The 20008-nt window shown below is 39.8% G+C and overlaps 1 protein-coding gene across 5 annotated transcripts in view; it reads left to right on the top strand.

Moving 5' to 3' along the window:
• The window catches only part of MCF2L (MCF.2 cell line derived transforming sequence like), a 155357-nt gene that overhangs the window by 82798 nt on the left and 52551 nt on the right, over positions 1–20008 (top strand). For all 5 annotated transcript variants that reach the window (XM_086770287.1, XM_086770321.1, XM_086770296.1 and 2 more), the window contains exons 2-3: positions 725–808; positions 9908–10022. In XM_086770287.1, coding sequence (XP_086626413.1) covers positions 725–808; positions 9908–10022 — 199 coding nt within the window. The remainder of the gene's footprint in view (positions 1–724; positions 809–9907; positions 10023–20008) is intronic.

The raw sequence follows: 20008 nt of genomic DNA, 5'->3' as shown, positions 1-20008 counted from the left end.
TGTTTCGTTGTTTAAAAAAAAGAAAAAGAGATCATAGTTTAATGAACGAGGCAACTCTGACATGCAGTCTTTATCATGGTCAGCAAAACTTAGATTTCTGCTTGACCTCTGGAAATACGCGGTGGGAAATGCCTCTGCTCGAACACAGTGGCAGAAAGTGAAGACTTGGGAAAGCAGTGCGTTATTAAGCTGAAGTGGTAGGGCTGAGATAAAAGATGAAGCAATGCTTTTTGCAGTTGAGGTGCAAGTGTGTGTGTGTGTGTTCAATGTGAGGATGTCCTTTCAAGCCTGTCCTACCTACCTTATTGAATGCTGTTGCATTGGGGTTTTTGAACACCAGACAACAGGCTAGCGGGATCATAAGTTTCTCTTTTCTTGTGTGGGTTTAGAAGGTTTAAATAAAAATAGAATTTGATATGTAAAAAACACACTGTTTAACGTAATTAATGAGGAATATTAGTTCTACAGCACTTGGTTCAGTGACATCCTGTACTGCTGCTGTCAGCAGATCCACAGTACTCTTTTATCAATATGCTATTCAAAGAAAAGCTTGCCCTTGGCAGACACTTGAAAGACTCCAAAGGTTTTCACCTATTTTTCAAAACTTCAGTAGTTTTCTGGGTGTTTGTGTTGTAGGGATAATTTTTTTTTTTATGTCTACTGTGAAATTGTACATAAAGTGACTTTGCAATGCAATATTTTTTTTTTTTTTTTCCCTCCGCAGATGAAATCATGCATCAGGATATCATTCCCCTCTACGCTGCAGATATTCAGGACCAGTTAAAGAAACAATTTGCTTACCTCTCAGGTAAGACTGTGGTATTCCTTTCTACAGATGTGGTTCAGGTGTATTGTTGGGCCTGTTGTGCTTTCATAGTTTTTTGAGGTCTTTGTACAGGAGAAATTAATATTTTATAAGCAAATCAAAATACAAACTACTAAAACTTGTATTTACGCATTTATGAAAATAAGGGTTGTTTGTTTTTTTGGTTTTTTTTAAGTATAATAGGAATTTTATATTAGAGCTCATTTTCCAGTTTCCAGGATAGTGGGATAGAATTGAAGGTAGGGTAAAAGAATGAACAGGGGAAAATAAATAAGGAAGTGCTGATGAACCCAGTCAGGAACATGTGGTCTCCTGTAGTCAGTGCTAAAGGAGCTGTGGGTACTTAGCATGAGCTCCCCAGTGCTTGGAGTTCAGACAGCGCTCAAACATTGACCTGAAGCTCTCTGAGCCCTCACTGAGAGTTGGAGAGTGCGGTGTGGATGCAATGGGGGTTGCTGTGATCTTGCAGTCCTTGGCCCACAGGCTACACTGCTGCTGGCTCTGCTATCAGATTTGATACTGAACCCTGAGCTGACACGTTGGACTTGACCAAAGTAGTGTCCGAGTGAGCACCACAGTACCACGTTCTCCCACAGCCTCAGTGCAACGGGTCAGGCGTGTGTAGCACCAAGTTCCAGACAAGGCTTTTGGCTTGGTGTCACCACCTGCCTTTTGCAAAGGAACCTGCTTTTAAACATAAAACTGTCTCTAAAAGGAGCAAGCCGTGTTCACCACAGTGCAGGGTGTCTTTGATGCCCCTGGATAGTCTGTGCCAGGTAGGAGATGGGGGACTGTGTTTGTGTTGTGCAGATGTCGGTTGTTGGGCTTGGCCCATCTCAGTGCTGGAACCGTGGCTGGCTGCTGATGGGTAAAGGGAAATAGGTGCCTTTGCTCACTGATCAGGCTATGTGTCAGGTGTCTGATAAGCTTCTGGCTTTGTTTTCCTGCCTGTAAAGCTCTTGCAGGTGTGCAGCAGCAAACTTGCTGAAGTTACTGCCCTGTCCTCCCCCCAGTACACAGAAAGGGAGAGCATCAGAGGCTTTGCAGAGCTGCCCTGCCTCCTTCAGTGTAAAGGAGATTTACCTCTCTAGGCTGAAGTTGGGCTTTATGACTCTTCCCTCTTCCTTTGAATCCCTCCCTGCATCAGATCAAGAGATTCAGGGGAATGAAGCAATGTACTGCTTTGCTTGGCAAGAGTCCTTTGAATCTTTTTGTGCTCGTAGTCATTAATTATGATTTATTGCTGTCACACAAGCTAAACTAAGTGTGGGTCTGTGGTAGGGACTATGTTTTTTGTGGGGTGGTGGTAGCACTTGGAAATAAGATTATTCTGGTTTTGAAGTTCATGCTTCATTTCAGATGATGATGTTTCAGCTACAACTCTTTTCTGGTGGTTTAATTTTTTTGACTTATCAAGCTCTTACTTCTTATCCAGGAGCAAGAATTGGCCTATCTAGGAAACTGCAAGTAGACTTTTCTTTTTTTTTTTTTTAAAATCTCTCTGAAGTGAGAGGAAAACTGGTGACTACAGTAGATGAATAAAATCTCATTGAGTTCAACTGGAGATTGTTCACTTCTTGAGTTTGCACAGCCACAAGCATCTTCAGCACTTATTACATCCACTGTGCAGTGGAGCTTAGTCAGAGCAGCCGTTCCTTGTTCTATTTTCTTCTATTTATTCACCCTTGTGTCTATCAGAAGTCTGTTTTGTTTGCTTGAAATAGTAGGGACAGCTGCGTTACTGTGGACTGTGCCTGTGCTCTCTGTTGTGTTTTATCATTCTTGGGCGATTTGACTGTTAGGCATTGGCATTTTCATTCCACTTTGGACTTCAATCTTTTTATCTTAATATTCTCCTGCAGGACACTGACAGTTAATGTTCTGTGCTGTACCGAATAGTGGTGTTATGGGCTCTGTGAACAATGGAACAGAGCTAATATTTTGGTGCTTGATTTATGTACACTCTTGCAGTGCTTATGAATGGCTTTGCTTTAATGCCACTTAAGACACTCACAGTGTCTGTGAAGGGGACTTTTTTTGCTTATTACTAAGTTGCCTTGGAAATAGAATCTTAGGACGTGGCATAAAACTAATTAAAATGAAATCTATACATTACAAATAGTTTTGGTAGATAGCATCTTTGCAGGTGTGGTGAATCCCGTAACATCTTGGATGCATTTCCTTTTTTAGTTTTTGGCTTTTTAATGGCAATGCAACATGCACTTGAGAATCACTTTAGTTTCTCTAATAGGATGTATCTGGGTCTTGCAGGATGCTTGCTTGAGTAGAGAATGAAACCTCGTCTGCTTCTACAGCTAAAGGCTGTAGCCCTTCCCAAGTTACTTTGTGTTTTGGCCTAAATCAGGGTGACTTATTTCCCTTGGTCTCTTTTCCTCTGCAGGTACAAAGTAATGTGTGTCCCTCATTCTGTTAGATTATAGTGAAAATGCTACAGGGACAGCAAGTTAGGCTTAAAATGAAACAAAATAAAGCAAAAACTTACATTAATGCTTCAGTTTGTTGGCAAATAGAGCAAAGTGCCATTAGCAGGTGCTGGCTACTCCAGGAGATGTCAAAGGCTTTTGCTCAGCAGTGAGTATGCAGTTGTATGTTCAGCTTAAATCTAACGGAGGGGCAAGTGGTGGATGAGGTTTTTAATCAATCATTCATGTACCAAGTTTATAAACGTCAAAGTTAATATTTTACCTCAGGCCCCGCTGTTTACTTTTTCCCTTGGAGTTTTTTATTTTGGTGGAACAAGGTCCCTGTCTTTGTGAGAAGTGTTGCTACTCTTTGTTGTTGTTGCTAGGCTATATTAAACATCCTCTCTATGTGGTTCACTGTTTCACCTGTCTTATTTTTTTCTTCCTTTGGTTAGTATTTGTGCAACCACTTCTGTATTGCAAAAAGTCTCTTGCCATTTTTTTTTTTTTTTTTTTGTGTTGGTTTGTTTTTTGGGTTTTTTTTTTTTTAATCGTCGTGAAGGACATTAGAAGGTCCATTTAAAAATCTCTGGAAAACTTATTCCTTACAGTCTTTCATTCACACTTTATATTTTCCTTCATAAGTATTTTCTCTTCTCCTTCCTTGATTGAAAAGTTGCTGTATGACTTTCATGTCCAACTTTGCAACTGCCATTGCTGTATGCAGGTGTGTTAAAATAAATGTAGATGAACAAGAGCCTACAGATAGGCGAGTAGGTTTATATGCATCTTAAATCGTACAAGCTATGTGATGTGCAAATGAGACTCTTGGCCGCCATAAGTACTGAACCAGTTATTTCAACTCACTCGAATGCCTCTTTATGCATTGAACAACTTCAAAGAAAATATTTCCATTAAAGGAAATACAAATACAGGTTTATGCTACTTGCATTTTTGCCTATCAATTCATAGTTGTGTTTTCCTGCAGTTGAAAAAGTTAGCATTGGTACTAGCTTTCAAAATGCTTATGTCTTGTATACTAGCTTTCAAAATGCTTATATCAAAATGCTGAGTCTGTTTCTAAAACTGTGTTTGAAAACATCTGAGTGGATCCTGTACCATGGACATTGCATCAGTTAAAAATTTTTATTAACTTGATTTTTTTTTTGCCAATATAACAATATATTTGGTCAATATATGTTGTATATTGACAGTGCAAGAGGTGTTACTTAGCAGTTTCTGTCTTGCAGAGGTGTAGGCTTAACTGCTGTTTTATATGCACTGTGCTAAATCCATTGTATATAGAGATTAAAAAAAAAAAAAAGGGCTAAGAGATCTCCAGTTCAAATACATGCAGGTACAAATTTAGTAATTGCAGTCAAATTTCTAAGCCAATATACTTTCTGCTGATCAGTCTGGGTAAAATGCAACTTCTGAAGTTGTACAGGTAAAACTTCTCTCTCGTTTCAAGGAAAGGATATTTTAATAAATTCCCCTTTTGTCTGTTTTTCTTTACAAAGGATATGCAATGGAGCTTTTTTCCATACCTCATTGAAGTCTACATGTGATTTCAAATACTCTGAGTACTCCAGTTAAGTATATTGTGCAAGTAGAAAGGAGAAATTCTTTATCAGAAACATACAAACACAATAGATGAACCATCACAATGGTAAAGCAAAATGTGTAGTAAGCTTTTTTCCCATTCACACACAGACCTCGGTTTTGACACGAATGCAAACAAGATTACTTTTACTTAAGCTAGATCTTTTGAGCCAAAGTAGTAGATACGAGCTGTTTAACAATGATGATGCTCTTGAATCTTGTGTGTGCATATCCATCAACATAGAAGAGATAAATTTTTTTTTTTTTCTTATGGTCTGAATAGCATCTCATTTGCATTATAGATTCAGGCTAGAAGACCTACCTCTTTGCTCTGTCATCATCTAATTATATCCATCTACCTTGCTTCTTTGTTGTGGGGTTGGGCAGAGAGCTTTTGAGAAATACCTTTCCTTAAGCAAACAGGAGCAGAATAATTAGGGAAACATTACAAAATAATCTCCTGCTCTTCTTTCCTGGAAGTTTGAGCAATCTCCTTTGCGGCTCCAAAATTTTGCTGACTGTACCAAAAAAACTAGCATGTTTTTCACAGGTTTATGGGGAATTACCCTTTTCTCTATGCGCATGTATTTTTTAGCAGCTGTACAATTCATAGTTTTTGTAATTTTTCCCTATCAATGTCATTTTAAATCAAAAAGAAAACGAATTCTTTTTAATTTGGGATTGTTTTTAGATAAAGTCACAAATATGCCTCTTGATTAGAATTTGCTTAAAATGGTGTTCCAATTTCCTTGGCTTGGAACTTCTCTATTGCCCAACCTGCTTAATAATAAAAAAAACAAACAAACAAACCCAAAAGAGATTGCAACTGTGATGGGAAAAGTTATAGCAGAATATAAAGAATAAATGCTGAGTTACGTAGACTTAAGACAAACTTTACCAGTCCTATCTCACAGTAGCACAGCTAGTTTTCCAAGGATCATTTTTCCATTCCTTTCAGATCACGGTGCTCTGGGTCCACATAATTTTAACGCTTGGTGCTATTGTTCAGATAATTGTATACAAAAGCTAGGAACACAAAGTGCTATTTCCTAAGTGAAATTAAGTCATTTTGCTACCTAACCTGTGGAGCTGATGCAATTCAACCTGGCTTTAAAATGCGTATGTCTCTGAAATGCAGGGCTGTTGCTATTGTAAAAACTGGCCCTAGACCAAGGCACATAGATTTGTTTGAAGAGCTCCACCTAACTGGAAGTTTTCTAGAGCTGTAGGGTTTTATCCACTGAAAAAATTCTGTTTTAGAGAGGTAATCTGTGTTTTCTTTGATACTAAATCTGTTAAAGAAGTTTCAGTTGAATAGGTTGCCAGTTATAAATGAGTTAATAACAAAATTTTCTCTTAATGAAAGCTCACGGAAGTCGGCTGGAAGCAGATCTACTTCACTTAAAGTATTATTGTGTTTCTATTTTTTTAAAAATTGCTGACTTACACTTCAGTGCTCTTTACTTCTATAGTGTTTCCATTTTTAGACTGAAAAGTAATAATCCTCTCACTTGGAGAATGTTCCTTACAGCTGCATATTAAAAGGCAAGTCTCAATTCTTGGGAATTATTTCAGGTAAAATGTGTGCAGACTGATTGAACCTGCTTACTTACTTCTGCTTTTTGCGATGAACAAAAACTAAAGCTGGCACACAAGTGGCACTTGTTTAATATTTTAAAAATAAGCAATACTGAATGTTTTCAACTTTTTCATAGAATCACAGAATCACAAAATGGTTTGGGTTGGAAGGAGCTTTGAAAGATCATCTAGTCCAACCCGCTTGCTGTGGGTAAGGACGTCTTTCACTAGATCAGGTTGCTCAAAGCCCCATCCAACCTTACCGTTGCATAGACACAACAGTGTTTGTATTTTTAAGAAAAATAAGAGATTTTAATATCCTTTCAGAAATTTAGATTAGAAAAAAAAAAGACTAAGATTAGACTAAGAAAATAGTCTCAGTGCTCTCTGGCATACTTGGTTGTCCTAGGAACACAAAAACTATGAAATTCCTAATGCATAGGTCAGTGCATCCCTGCTTAAGCCTAGAAATAGGAGGGTGGGCTCCTGTGTGCGATTTTGGACAGGACTTGCCCAGCAAATAAGTTTAGGCTGTTCCACAGCTATAGCTGAAATTTCAAGACTGTGAGCTAGAAGGGAAGGAGAAAGATGATTTTTCCAATGGTTATGACTGCAATAACTCGATGCAGTCACTCTACCAGCAGATCTGAAATTATTAAAATATTACAGTTAAATCACTATTTTTTTTAGATGGTGATTAAACTTCCAGTCGCTCATTTTAAAAAATTACTCTGTACAAATAGAATTATTTTAATGAGTTGTAGCGCTCGTAGAGTTCATCTAAGTTTTTGTGCCCTTTTTTTCTAATTGGGTGTGTATAGTTCTGAGGTACTGAAATGTTGTTATGTGAATTTGTTTTAATGAGATGTTTTAAATTTTTGCCTTAAACCTATATTTCAAGAAGGATGAGAAAAGTGAAGTTGCTCATTTTGTCAGTCAAATGCCTTTCCTCTCACTAAAACAAAAAAAACAACAACAAAACCCAAACTATCTTCCTAACCTTTCCCTTTTATCTCCTCCTCCTAAATTCTGGGGCATGATTTACTTCTGGGAGAAGGGAAGAAAAATCATATTTTACACAGCTAATTTAGGAATAAACTGTGCAATGCTGCTTTTGCAGAGGTGAAGCAAGAAAAAGTGATTCTGAATAAATGAAAAAAGTCATTCCTTGCTGCATCAGCTTCATTACAAAATAAAGGATGCTTTAAAAAGTGAACTCGCCTACTGCTGCTTTTACTATTATTTAATACAAATACAATTTATATGTAGGATTTTGACTTTGTATTTCCCATGCCCTTTTTGTAGCTTGCTGTGATGAACGCTCATTTTTAAGTAGCGATTGCTGTGCTAAAGTGGCCTGTCTCCCACTGATGGCCGCATTTTTAAGGTTGCAATATAGAAAGTGATTTCTCTAGGTCAGTGATGTCAAAGCTGAAATCTTACAGAATTTATTATGTGTAGCACTTCAGGTCACTCTGCTCTAAACTCTTTTCAGCAGCAAGGGTACTGATACGGAAAAGCGGTTGAGCAGCATTTGAAGGTTTATGTGTTCTGAAGTGTCCGAGCAGGAAAATACTGGAGAAAGAGATAATCATTGAGCAATCTTCTAACAACATGTGGCAGGACAGAGTTGTCTCCACCCAAGATAACCACGGATGACTGTACTAGAAACAGAAAATTAATAGGCAGTGTCAAGGCAGGATGACTCTATTTGCCTTTGACAATCAGTGGTGGTTTGGGAACTTCCTGAAGGTCGTAGTCTGGGCTTCTCCTTTTAGGATGTGTCCTGCAAGCCTATTGTTGTTGTTCTTTTGTTTCATATGTCCTATTTATAGAAATTAAGTAGAACAAAGCAAGTAACCAACAGGGTTACAGCAAATAATGTGTAACTGTACCTAAAAATAGATATTCTGGAGAGAGCAGGACGCACCGTGAGCAACAGAAATAATCATTATCATGCTTGAAAAATGTTTTTAATGAAAGAAGAAAATGGTTTGGTCCTGAGAGCCTGACTAGAACAAAAAGTAATAGAATCAAAATTGGTCTTAACTTACATTTGTGTTGTGAACATTTATATAGCTTAAATTAACTAACTCCCTTGACTTAACCTTGCTGTGTTTGGTTGTGTCATAGAGGTTGTGTTTGCAAACTTGTGATATTTGCGCAATAGTTACATTTTGTTCTTGTTTAAGTGCATCCAGAGCATGTTATTTTCTGATACAGTTTGATTTCAAGAGCCATGCTGTGGTAGCACTGTATTGCCTGTAAGCTGATAGATTGAAGTCAGATTCACCACAAATTAACAGAAGGATACTCTTTGAGCTTTTCTAATTACATGTGGTTTTGGAGGGAAATGGTGGTTTCTTTTATCAAATGAATCTGAGCTCAGATATTTCTCTTCTTTTTCTGGTGGGGTTAGATATAAAGGCACTTGAAGTGGGTAATAGCACCCTTTAATTTTCACAAATCACCATTGCTGTCATGATCAGACTGTGTTGTTAATGCAGTTTACAGCTGATTTACACACAGTTGTCAGATTTCAAGGCTGGAAAATATATCCTTGTTATTCTGCCACAGTAATTTTTGGCTGTTTTCCTTCTCTTTTGAACTGTCAAGCAAAGATAGTATGTCCCTGCCACCCCCCAGCTGTTAACTCCATGCAGTTGCTAGGGCTCAACAAGTCCTTTGTCCATCCTGTCTTTATGAAAACTTCCTTGCTTAAGACATGAAACATTAACATTGCCATAAAAAAAATACTACATTTTGTATATAAACACACATCTTAAAATGTTGCATTTGTGAATTCTACGCAGTAATGCAAAAGCCAAAAAGATACAGATGATATCTAGATCATCAGCAGCCGTACTGTGGCGTAGGTGTTCGACTCTACCTTTTGCAAGTAATTTGAGAAGTTGAACAGGAAATCTCATTTGAAACACCTTCCCCCTTTTTTTTTTTTTTTTTTTTTTTTTTTTTTAATGTTCTGCCATTTATTTCAGACTGTCCTGGAAGCAAAGCAGCTAGCTGAAGATGGGAGGGGAAGGATGGGACGTGTTGTAGGAATGAGTTCAAACTGATAAGAAGGTTGAATTCAGTTCAAGATGGAGAGTTGCCAACTTAATTCTGAATTAACTTTTTTTTTTTTAATAATCAGTTTATTTCTTTCTCCAAGTTGGTTATATTTAGATACAGTTGACATTTATCAAAAGAAAGATGCACTGCCATCTGCTGTCAAAACTTTGCATGAGCAAAGGTATATGTCCAGAAAAAAATCTAATGCGATTAACAAGTTCTTTCCTATAAAACTTCCTAAGCTCTGAAAAAGAGACCAGACTGTTCAGATTAAGGAGTTTCCATGCTGATGAGCACTGCACTAAAAAAAAAAAAAAAAGAAACGCAGTAGTTGCATTACTGGGAAATTGCAGGCTAGGTAAAGGGATGTGCATGTAAACATGTCTGTTGCTTGTTTGTTTTGTAGGGGGAAGAGGGAGAGATGGATACCCTGTTATCACCTTTCCAGACTACCCAGCTTTCGGCGACATCCCCGAGAAGGAGTTCCAGAATGTCCTGACCTACCTGACAAGCATCCCAAGGTGAGCACCTGTCTAGGAGAAATTACCTTTTTATCTGCTAAGCGGTTTTTCACATTCAGTCACTTACATGACAATGTAAAGGTCAGGCTTGGTATTGAATTAAAGAAAAGGAAAATGCGATTTACAGTGCAGTGTCAATAAGTGTTGATTAGTGACAGCTGCCTAATGTAGTTGTTAGATGAATTATATAGTGCTATTTATATTTTCTCAGAAAATTACTTCCTAGTGTGTACAGATGCAGGTTCTGTGATGGACATTGTCCTCTTGTTTCTTATCTTTGCTGGATCTGAGTGCAATGTTCTGTGTTTTAATTGAAAACATGTATAATTTTGGCAGAACATGCTAATTCCTGGATACTACTCAAGGGGTTACTCAGTGTGAGGGAATACTCCATAGTTCATACAGCAGTTTGTTCTAACCACTTGTGCTCTGTTTCCCTGGTTCAGCTGAGTATAGAGTTTTTGCAGCACTTCCAAAACTTTGACTGAGGCTGCTAAGCAGGCCCAGCAATTAATCCTGGCTCTCTTGGAGGGAGGGCTCTTATCAATGGGCTGCTCAATAAAAATTGTGATTTTTATTGAAGATCTGTTAGGGAATGAAGTAGTGGGGTTCAAGATCTTGATGGAGATGAGGAAAGCAAGTAGCAGAGTAAAGCACAGACTTCAAGGGAACGAACTTTGGGCTTATTCAGGGAACTGGTAGGTGGAATTCAATTGAAGATAACTCTGAGGAGTAATTCTGCTGAGAAAAGCTGTCAGGTTTTTAAGGACAGCATCCTCCAAGCACAAGAATGGTATGCCCTGGAAAATGAATGGACATAACCAGAGACTGATCTGGCTGAACAGGGAACTGGTAACTGAGCTGCAGTACAAAGAGGGCATGCAGAAGGTGAAAGCGGGGACAGACTACAAAGGTGGAATATCAAAACATTGCCCAAACATGTAGGGGCAATTTCAGGAAAGTTAAAGCATACCTGGAGCTGAGGGACAAGCAGCAAGGGATGTCAAGGCCCCACCCCCCCAAAAAAAAACTTCTATTGCTTTAGCAGTACAGGAATAAACAAGGAAAATGTGGACCTCTGCTGAATGGGCTGGGTAAACTAGTAGCAGCCAACACAGATGAGGCTGAGGCACTTGAATTCTTTGCTTCAGTCATCTCTGACACTACCTCTCAGGCCTATGTGTTTAGAGAAAGGGTTCAAGGAGGAGAATGACTAGCAATAGGTGAGGTCTCTTGAGAAGTCTTGACCCAAATCTGGTCTTTGGGATATGATTACCTACACGGTGAGGAGGCTTGCTAATGTCATAACAAGGCTGATCTCCGTCATCTTTGAAAGGTTTTTGAAATCAGAGATGGACCATGATAACTGGAGAAAGGGAATGCAGTATTTGTCTTTCAGGAAGGACAAGAGTAGTGATCCAGAGCACTACAGGCTGGTCAATCTCACTTTGGTCTGTGAGAATATTATGGAGGGAGTCCTCTTAAAACACGTTTGTGGGCACAAGAAAGAAGAAAGTGATAAGGAATAGCCAGCATGGATTGATCAACAGTAAACTGCGCCTGACCAGCTTTTTTCTATTATGAAATTACTGGATGCATGAATGTGAGGGGAAGCTGTGCATGTCTTTTAACTCACCTTAAGCAAGACTTTTAACAAAGTATCCCCCAGCATCCTTACATCCACTTTGGGTTGTTACATCTTGACAGGTGGGCTGCTGGGCAGGTGAGAAACTGCTTGCATCATCAAGCTCAAAGAGTGGTGGTTAATGGGTCGTGCTCTACCTAGAGATAGAGTTCCTCAGGGAACCATACACATCTGTGCTGCCTGACATCCTTGGCGAGGATCTGGAGGAGGAGATGGAGTGCACCCTCATCAAGTTAGTGGATGAGGTACTGGTGGACCAGTCAGTACACTTAAGGGAAGACTGCCATTCAGAGGAACCTAGATGGGTGGGAGGTATGGACTGACAGGAACGTCCCGAAATGCGGCAATGACAAATTCTGCAGTTAAGATGGACTAACCCCCTGCAAGCGTACAGATTGGGAACTGATTGTAGGGCTGCTCTTCTGAAAAGGTCCTGGGGGCACTGGTGGGCAGCAGAATAAATGTGAGCCAGCAAGATGCCCTGGCAGCAGTGAAGGCTGGTGGCCCTGGGGCTGCACCAGCAGGAACATGGCCCAGAGCGGGTGACAGCAGCCATCCCCTGTCTGGCTCTCTCCAGACCTTGCCTGCAGTGTGTGCCCAGCTCAGAGCTATCATATGGTGAGGGCTCAAAAACTGGAGTGAGTCCAGCAGGGCCTCATAATGGTTGGAACTGGAGCTGGTGTACAAGGAGAGATTACAGGAACAGGACTTCCTCAGTCAGGGAAGGGAAAGCTGTGGGTGCCCAACAGCCATCATTCCCACCAATGAGGGGGCAGTGTGGAAATGGCAGTGGGCTCCTCACAGAGGTGGGTGGTGGGGAGAAAGAGGCTCAATGTGGGAATGGGAACAGAGAGGTTATGACCTGGGTATAAGGAAAAATTGTCACTAGGAGGATAATGAAGCCTTGAGAAAGGCTGCCAAGAGAGGCTGTGGAGTCTCTGTCTCAGAGGTTTTCAAGATCTGGCCACAGAAAGCCCTGAACGACCTGGTCTGAATTTGGAGCTGACTATGCTTTGAGCAGGAGGTTGGACTAGAAGCCTCCTGAGATCTCCTGCAAACCTTGTATCTTTCTCAAATTGGGCTATATGGGTCTCCCAGATTAAAAACTCTTAGAAATGCAGGTTGTGTAACACTGATTAAATGTTGGTCTTGAGCTGTGTTTCACCTTCTTTTCACTAACAGCATGCAGTGTAACTCAGCATGGACCATGCTCAATTCACATTCTGAACAAATTGTGGCGAATTTCCTTCGTGCATGTGTGTGCTTTTGTTTACTGTATATACATGAAGAGAAATAGCCGCCTTCTTGTAAAGGGCTTTGCTATTAATTATTTTGTAGGACCTACTCCCTGTGACAGAATACTGGTTATCCGCAGCACAACAGTGTGAGGTCTTCTCCTGGTTGTACTTACTAACCCCTGGTTTATCAGGGAGATGAGCTGTGAAGCTGACAGCCAGCTTCATTTTCTTGTTTGTCACTGCATTGGTTAAACTGTGTGGTGCTAAGCGTCCCATGATAGTATCTTTCTTGAATACTGTCATTACGAGTAATTATGTACTAAATTCACATCTGCTCCTCCTTTTGAAAGTCCTTGGTGGTGTGCTTCATGGTGGCCGTTGAACTACTGCATAGAGTGGGGTTTGCGTGAGAAATTCTGATCAGATCAAACAGCATCTGGCGCAGGGAGGGAGCACGGAGTGCGCTCGGTTGAGCATCAGTTTGGCAGGAGCACGTTTTTACTGATTAAAAGTCTGGGAGGAGATTTTCTGGAGATTTTTGTTTGTTTCCCCTGCTCTCCAGCAACTTCTCTATGCATATTAAGCCAGAAGTGGCCATTCCCTAAAGCTGGCTGTTCTTATAGGATTTTCTCATTTCTTTAATTTATAATTATTTAGAAAGAGATCACTGTTCTGTATAAGCCAAGGAGATAGCCCAGCTGGCTAGACATGAAGGGTAAGGTATTAACTATGGTGAATATAACAAAATTTTAGGTATTACGGTGATAACATTTCCATTTCAACCTTGTAAAAAATAATTCCGCTGTTAAGGTGTTGATAAAACTCAGACCTTTTCATGCCTGAGAATTGCTGTAATCTCAAAGGGCTGAAGACATATCTGACATCTTTGCTAGTCATGTTATGAGTTTACTGTGTAAAACTGTTTATGAGCCGTTGTGCAGGTTTGTAGGAATGAGAAACTGCGTGCCTGTACCCCGAAGATGGGCAATATTGTAAGTTTCCTTGAATTGTGATGTTGCTATTAAAGGTGTCACGTAAGGTAATTAAAGGTAAATTAAGGTAATTAAAGATGCTGTTAAAGGTGTCGTAAGATGGGATTTTTGCTGTTAACTTAGTTAAAAGACTCTTTTGGATGCTTCAGAAACCACTTTTGAGGGAAGTGAAGGTAGTTCATTATTTATTTATTTTGTGAGTTTATTAAAGAGACCTAAGGAGTACAGATTTCCAGGAAGGATTAAAATGCAGCTCACAGCTTTTATGCATGGACTGCTCTCCAGGTTATTGTCATTTAGCTTCTGGAATACATAACTCTGTCTTTCGGCTGTTCTGACTGACTGAGGGGAATTGACTGTAGACCACGGACATGTCTGGAGCCACAACAGTTCCTCAGAAAACTACTTGTGCTACTTGGCCCCGCACAAGATTCCTGATCACAGCAAGGACTTGGCAGCAATAACTCAAAACTCATTGTTTGCATGCCCGCAGTCGCGTGTTAAGGGAAATGATATTTCGTGGGAATGACAGTGACGAACTCCTGAGAGCCTCATAAGAAAGGACCTTTCTGTGCTCTGCAGTAGAGTTCACCCAATAAAATGTTAATGGGTATAGTACATTTTGGCAGTGGCAAGATTTGTTCCCAAGTGAACGAAGAAGTCTTGGTAGTAAGACTAGCTTAGAACTTGGTTGAAAGAAAAAAAAAACTGAAACCTCTTAACCTGCCTTTATTATTCCATCTAATTTTATAGGTAAGCATGACCTTGTGCTGTCATTTTTCATTCTTGTTCTATGCTATCTAAACACTGGGTTTCGCAAGCTTTTTCTGTGTAAACTTACTCTTGTGTTTTCATAGTGAACTTCAATCATGAAGAGCTAAATGTCTCATGGGGCACCTTGGGTTTAGCAATAGAACTATTACAAGTTGCATGTTACCTACTTCGATGACGATAGAGTAGAATAGTGTAAATAGGTGAGCATGTGCTCAGATGTGTAAATGTCTGATATGTGAGCATGTTAACAAAGGAGACAGTGGTAAGGGGATACCTCATCTCAATTTAAGATACTCAATTAACCCTGGTGCAACTGTATATGATTAAGCAGAGAGCTGAACTGTCATCTTCAGGTGAGTGTTGTTAATGTTGCAAGGTAAATTCATGTTCTATAGAGAGCTGGATAAAATACAATGTCTAATGTATGGTTTGTAATATTCACAAAATACTCAGTATGGGTTGTTGACATAATGTGTGACAACAGTTGTGTACCATGGGTACTTAAAGATCAGTGCTTTATCGGGAAAAAGTGATGGATTAAGGATGAGTGCTATAGACAATGGAAGATGACAGCTAATCCTTTTATAACTGCCATTTTGGTAATGAGATGTATGTTGTAAAGGTATACATACCTCTGAAACAGGTTTTTGCCTTTAGCAGCTAGTATTTTTCTATTATTATTGTAGTACAAGATAAAGTTTTATTAAAAAGGTGAGCATTCTCTTAAATTTTAATTGGGTCAAGTGATTTTTTGGTTTTTATTCATACAGTACCCAAGGAGAATCCATGTCAGTATGTAATGTACTTAAGGCAATACTTTCTAGGAAGGATATTTTAACTGAAATGTTGAATTGGTACAAGTACTTTACATGTAAGTATTGATCCACAGGAATTAACAGTTCTTATGGATAGAGTGGCTGAACAAAGTCGTTTATATCTGTAGGTAAGTGCCTATAAGAGATGAGCTCTTTAAATTCAACTGGGTTTCAGCAGAGGACAGCGAGCCAAGTCTTCCATCTATTTGAGATACTTTGAGGACATTTTATAATATCTGTATAGCTGATCTGATTCTGCAGAGAAGAATGTCTCCTATTACTTTACTGGGTGAGTCCTTTAGGAGTTGCTGCTGAGCTGGGCAGGAAAAGGAGGTGACGAACAACAACTTTGTCTCACCTCTTAGCTGAGTAAAAAACTGACAGCCTCTGTACACAGTGTTCACCGTTCTTAACTGCAAAGTGAAAGAGGCGCCTGTGGGATGTACCTTTTACATCCCACATATACAAAGGGTAGAGGAGGAATATTCTATTCAGGTTTGCGATAGGCTCCTGAAATAGCTGCCAACTGTAGCCTTAAGAAGTCATCTCAGGGCATTCAGTATTCTCTTCTTTTTTTCCTCTATTTTGAAAGTATTTTTTCCTCTTTATATTTATCCTAGTAAGCAGACTTTTAAGATTTGCAATGTACCCTGAGGGCAAGTGTTACTCATACTTACTTCTATCCATCACAGCTGTCACTCTAAATGTATTTTATTAACTTAAGTGTGTATGCATTCTTGGAATGCGAATTTACCAAATGTGTGGTGTAGCATAAGAATATGGTTCAAAAGAAATTGGTAGATAATTGCAGAGATTAAAAAAAAAAAAAAACCCCACAAGATTTTCCAACATATGGTTTTGCTTCTGGTTAATTACCAGTTTCTACTGCAATCAGCAAACAATATGCTGTCGGAGAGAACAAAAGGATATAGTTTTGATGCTTTTCTTTCTTGCTCATATAGGTTCATTCTTGAACAAAGAAAGCAAGCTAAAATTCTTGTGGTCACAAGGGATTAAAAAATTAATATTTTAAAAGTGTAAAACGCAGCCTTAAATACCAAATTCCTTTCAAGAGAAATAAGAAATAGTGTAGATTAGAAAATTCAGAACAGGTTTTGATGGACAGTTTGAGTCCCAGCACTGCTGATTAAATACAATAAGTAGGCCTTTTGTACTTGTATTCAGACCGCGCCTTGGACAGCCTCCCTTTGTAATCCCCTTCTGTCCTACTGCATGATCTTGAGCGTATCTCAGGTTAACTTGTCGTGTTCAGCAATTTCCTGTTTTGAAAGCTGTCCCTGTCGGTTTCCTGCCCAGGAGAACGTCCCCTTCTTTGAGATCCTGATGGTTTACAAATGCTTGAACACCATATGGCGTTCTAAGAAATCCTGTTGTTTGTGGTACCGTCTGGTGTTGGAAACTAGGGAGCCATCCTGTCCAAGTAACAAAACAGAACGAGATGACCTCCGAAAGTGTCGCCATCTGACAGTTTGAAAGCTCAGTTAGAATCATAGGATCATTAGGGTTGGAAGGGACCTTTAAAGGTCATCTAGTCCAACTCCCCTGCAAGGAGCAGGGACAGTTGTTAGGGTTTGCTAAGCTTCACGTAGACCCTTCCTTGTTAACTACACCACCATCATTTGGGATAACATTGGGGTGACCTGGAAAACTGAAAAAGAAATGTCTTTGCCTAAGCCTTCCAGCGAATTCGGATCCAAGACGACTTCACTAGCGTGGGTGCAGCGAAGTGTGATGGGGTGGATTTGGGTAGAGACCAGAAGAAGATGCGACAGCACAGCATGGGTGTTGCTGGAGCTAAGAAACGTCAGCGCAAGGGGCACAGGAGAGCACAGAGCTCAGGTCTGGCCAGTCTCCTCAGTATAGATCCAGCACTGTGCTCCGGAAGCTGAGGCAGCCGTGTTGGGGTAACACTGTGTTTTGAGCTGGTAAGTTCCTCAGGGTCCAGGCTGACCTTGCGAAGAGCCAGTGTTGGAAAGTAACTGCACGTGTTGCCTGATTTATCTGCAAACTAAACAAGCAGCCCACCACTAGCTACGAGTTAACCGCTTTTGTTTTATAGAGTGCCGGGGTGAACGTCATCACCACATATGGGTAACAACTGCCAAAAAAACAGACACCCTGACAGTTCACACTGACACACTGAGCAACAGCTTTGCAGCTTCAGTGTCTATTTCTGTCAGCTGTGTTTCATTTCCACGCTCTCCTCTTTGTCAGATTACTATCCAGGCTGAAGATGTGGAACCTGTACCCTGCTGTTATTTTGGCAGCCCCTCAAATTCGTCAGTGAGAACATCCCAGGACTTCCAGCAAAATCTGTCATGTTGTCTGTGCCCTTCCCTTCTCAGAGCACAGCTGGCAAACAGTTGTAAATGCCATGTGTTCCTGTAAGCAAAAAGGAGATGTAAAGGCTTAGGTTTGAAGTGTGTTGCCTCTTAAAGTTAAGTGGTAGTCTGAAGCTTTTGTGTCAGATAGATAGATTGACAAGATTAGGTTAAAGCTCAACATGTTACTTAGAGTCTTAATTTTTACTGGATTTGGAACAATTTATATTTATTTTGATGTCCACCTTGTGAATGTCTTAAACTGGTTTTAAGGTTTAACTCTGTATAGGCAAAGCCTTTCTAAGTCTTTAAATCCCACTTACACATTTAAATCTTAGAATATTTGAAGAATATCGTGACACACACTGTCCAGTGGTAAATTTAATCTGCTAAGGAGACGAAGTAAATTAAACATTGTAAAATTGCGGAAGTTAATTCCTAAAATTGCTGGACCTCATGCAGGAGCTTTCATTAGTCCAGTCTTAAGTTCAGAGTATTTAACACCGTATTTAAGAATAAACTCACCTTGCTAAAACACAGCGTTCCAGATAAGGCTGTACCAATACTTTGTGCAGTGTCATTAATGGTTGTTGAAGTGTACTAGAAATACGTATAATTTCAGTATCATAGTTCTGAATAGGTGTAAAAATGCTTTTTTTTTGGAGCCAGACTGAATAGTTCTAAAGTGAGGATTGCATAGGTTTTCTGTTGCTTATGTTTATTTAAGCTTAACCAAAGCAGAGCCTTTTGCCTTTATTGACCTATTTATCCTTAATTGCCCCTCAAGGATAACATGGCCTACTTCAGCCATCTGTGGTTAAGCCTAAGTGAGTCCTCAAAGTTGCCTGTCTTCAAACAGTCCTTCCAAAAGCAGCTCTGCGTGAGCTTAAGAAATTACCCTGGATTTTCCATTTAGAAAATTAAAACTTCTTTTTAAAAAAACTTGCTTTCATTAATTTCACACACTGGAAGAGCATCTATTAAGCAATAACTTTGTCTTGTAATGATTATTTTTGTTACATGCAGCAATGCATCAAAGTTGTTCTGATTTTAGTCTCGGGGGTTCCTTGGTGGGGTAAAGATTTCTAATTTGTCATTTTAAAAAGGCTGATGGGTACCACAGAAAGGAAATCAGTACAAGTGGTACAAGCAGATGTCCATGCCCAGGCAGATGATGATGCCTGGACGCTTCTCATTTTTTAACACTGGCTACATTCCCTCAGCTTCTCTGCAACAGCATAAGCTTTCTGGAGCAGAATGAGTGTCCGCATATATGATGGAACATAGCCAGCATTACTGTACTCAAATCAGTCATGTCTGCTTGTTTGTTTTAAGGAGGAATTGGTTTGAAAGTGGGAGGGAGACTGTTCTGAGGACCTAGAGTACCACAGGACATAGAGACCACCTATAGGGACCAGTCAATACTGATGCCCGTATCTCTGAAGCTGAGAGGGGAGGGAAAAAAGGAATGTGGCTGTGTATGTTATATAAATCAGTGTAAGTACTTAAAAATAAATCAGGCGTGTACCAGTGCTGCTTATTTGGCTGAGGAGTGCAAGCTGTGCTTGAGACAGAAGTGCCTCAGGTAAACGTGTTTGGATTCATGTCGCACAAATTTGAGGGACTTGCTGCAGTGCAGGATAAAGACCTTTGGTTTCCTTTGAGACCAAGGCTTGAGAGCAGCTCTCCTGGTCATCGCTGAGTTGTCACTCCTTCATCGACAGTACATCTCTAATAGTAGCCCATCTTCCTTGTGGGCTCTTGTTTTGGAGGCAGATGCAGTAAGCTGTTGCTGCCACAGTGCTGCAGTGACAAAGATTTTCAGGTTAGGGATAGGGCTGCATGTAAGTATGAGAGGCTTTCTGGGCTATAGTCATTATGAAGTTTGGATGAGACTTCCAAAGTTTTGAATTATTATCAGCCCCTTAGAAAAGCTCCTTGAAGTTGCTTTCGTTTTCTCTTCTCTTTATCTGGCTTTTAAGATCTCCTGCTGTTGACAGACCCTCATGTGTAATTATCTTGCCTATGCTTATAAAGTTTCAAAAAGCATTTTCATATGTTGCCCTTCCAGGCTGTGTGATTCTGCTCCTCTCTTCTGCCTCATAAGTAAATTATAACCATTTGTCTACCATGGTTTGTTTTTTTTTTTTTAATTTATGCCACCTCACAACCCAACATTC

This window comes from Chlamydotis macqueenii, chromosome 1, assembly GCF_036417535.1.
Source record: "Chlamydotis macqueenii isolate bChlMac1 chromosome 1, bChlMac1.mat, whole genome shotgun sequence".
NCBI classification, from domain to species: domain Eukaryota; kingdom Metazoa; phylum Chordata; class Aves; order Otidiformes; family Otididae; genus Chlamydotis; species Chlamydotis macqueenii.
Note: the sequence above shows the minus strand (reverse complement) of the source record. Positions and strands in the feature narration are given on the sequence as shown.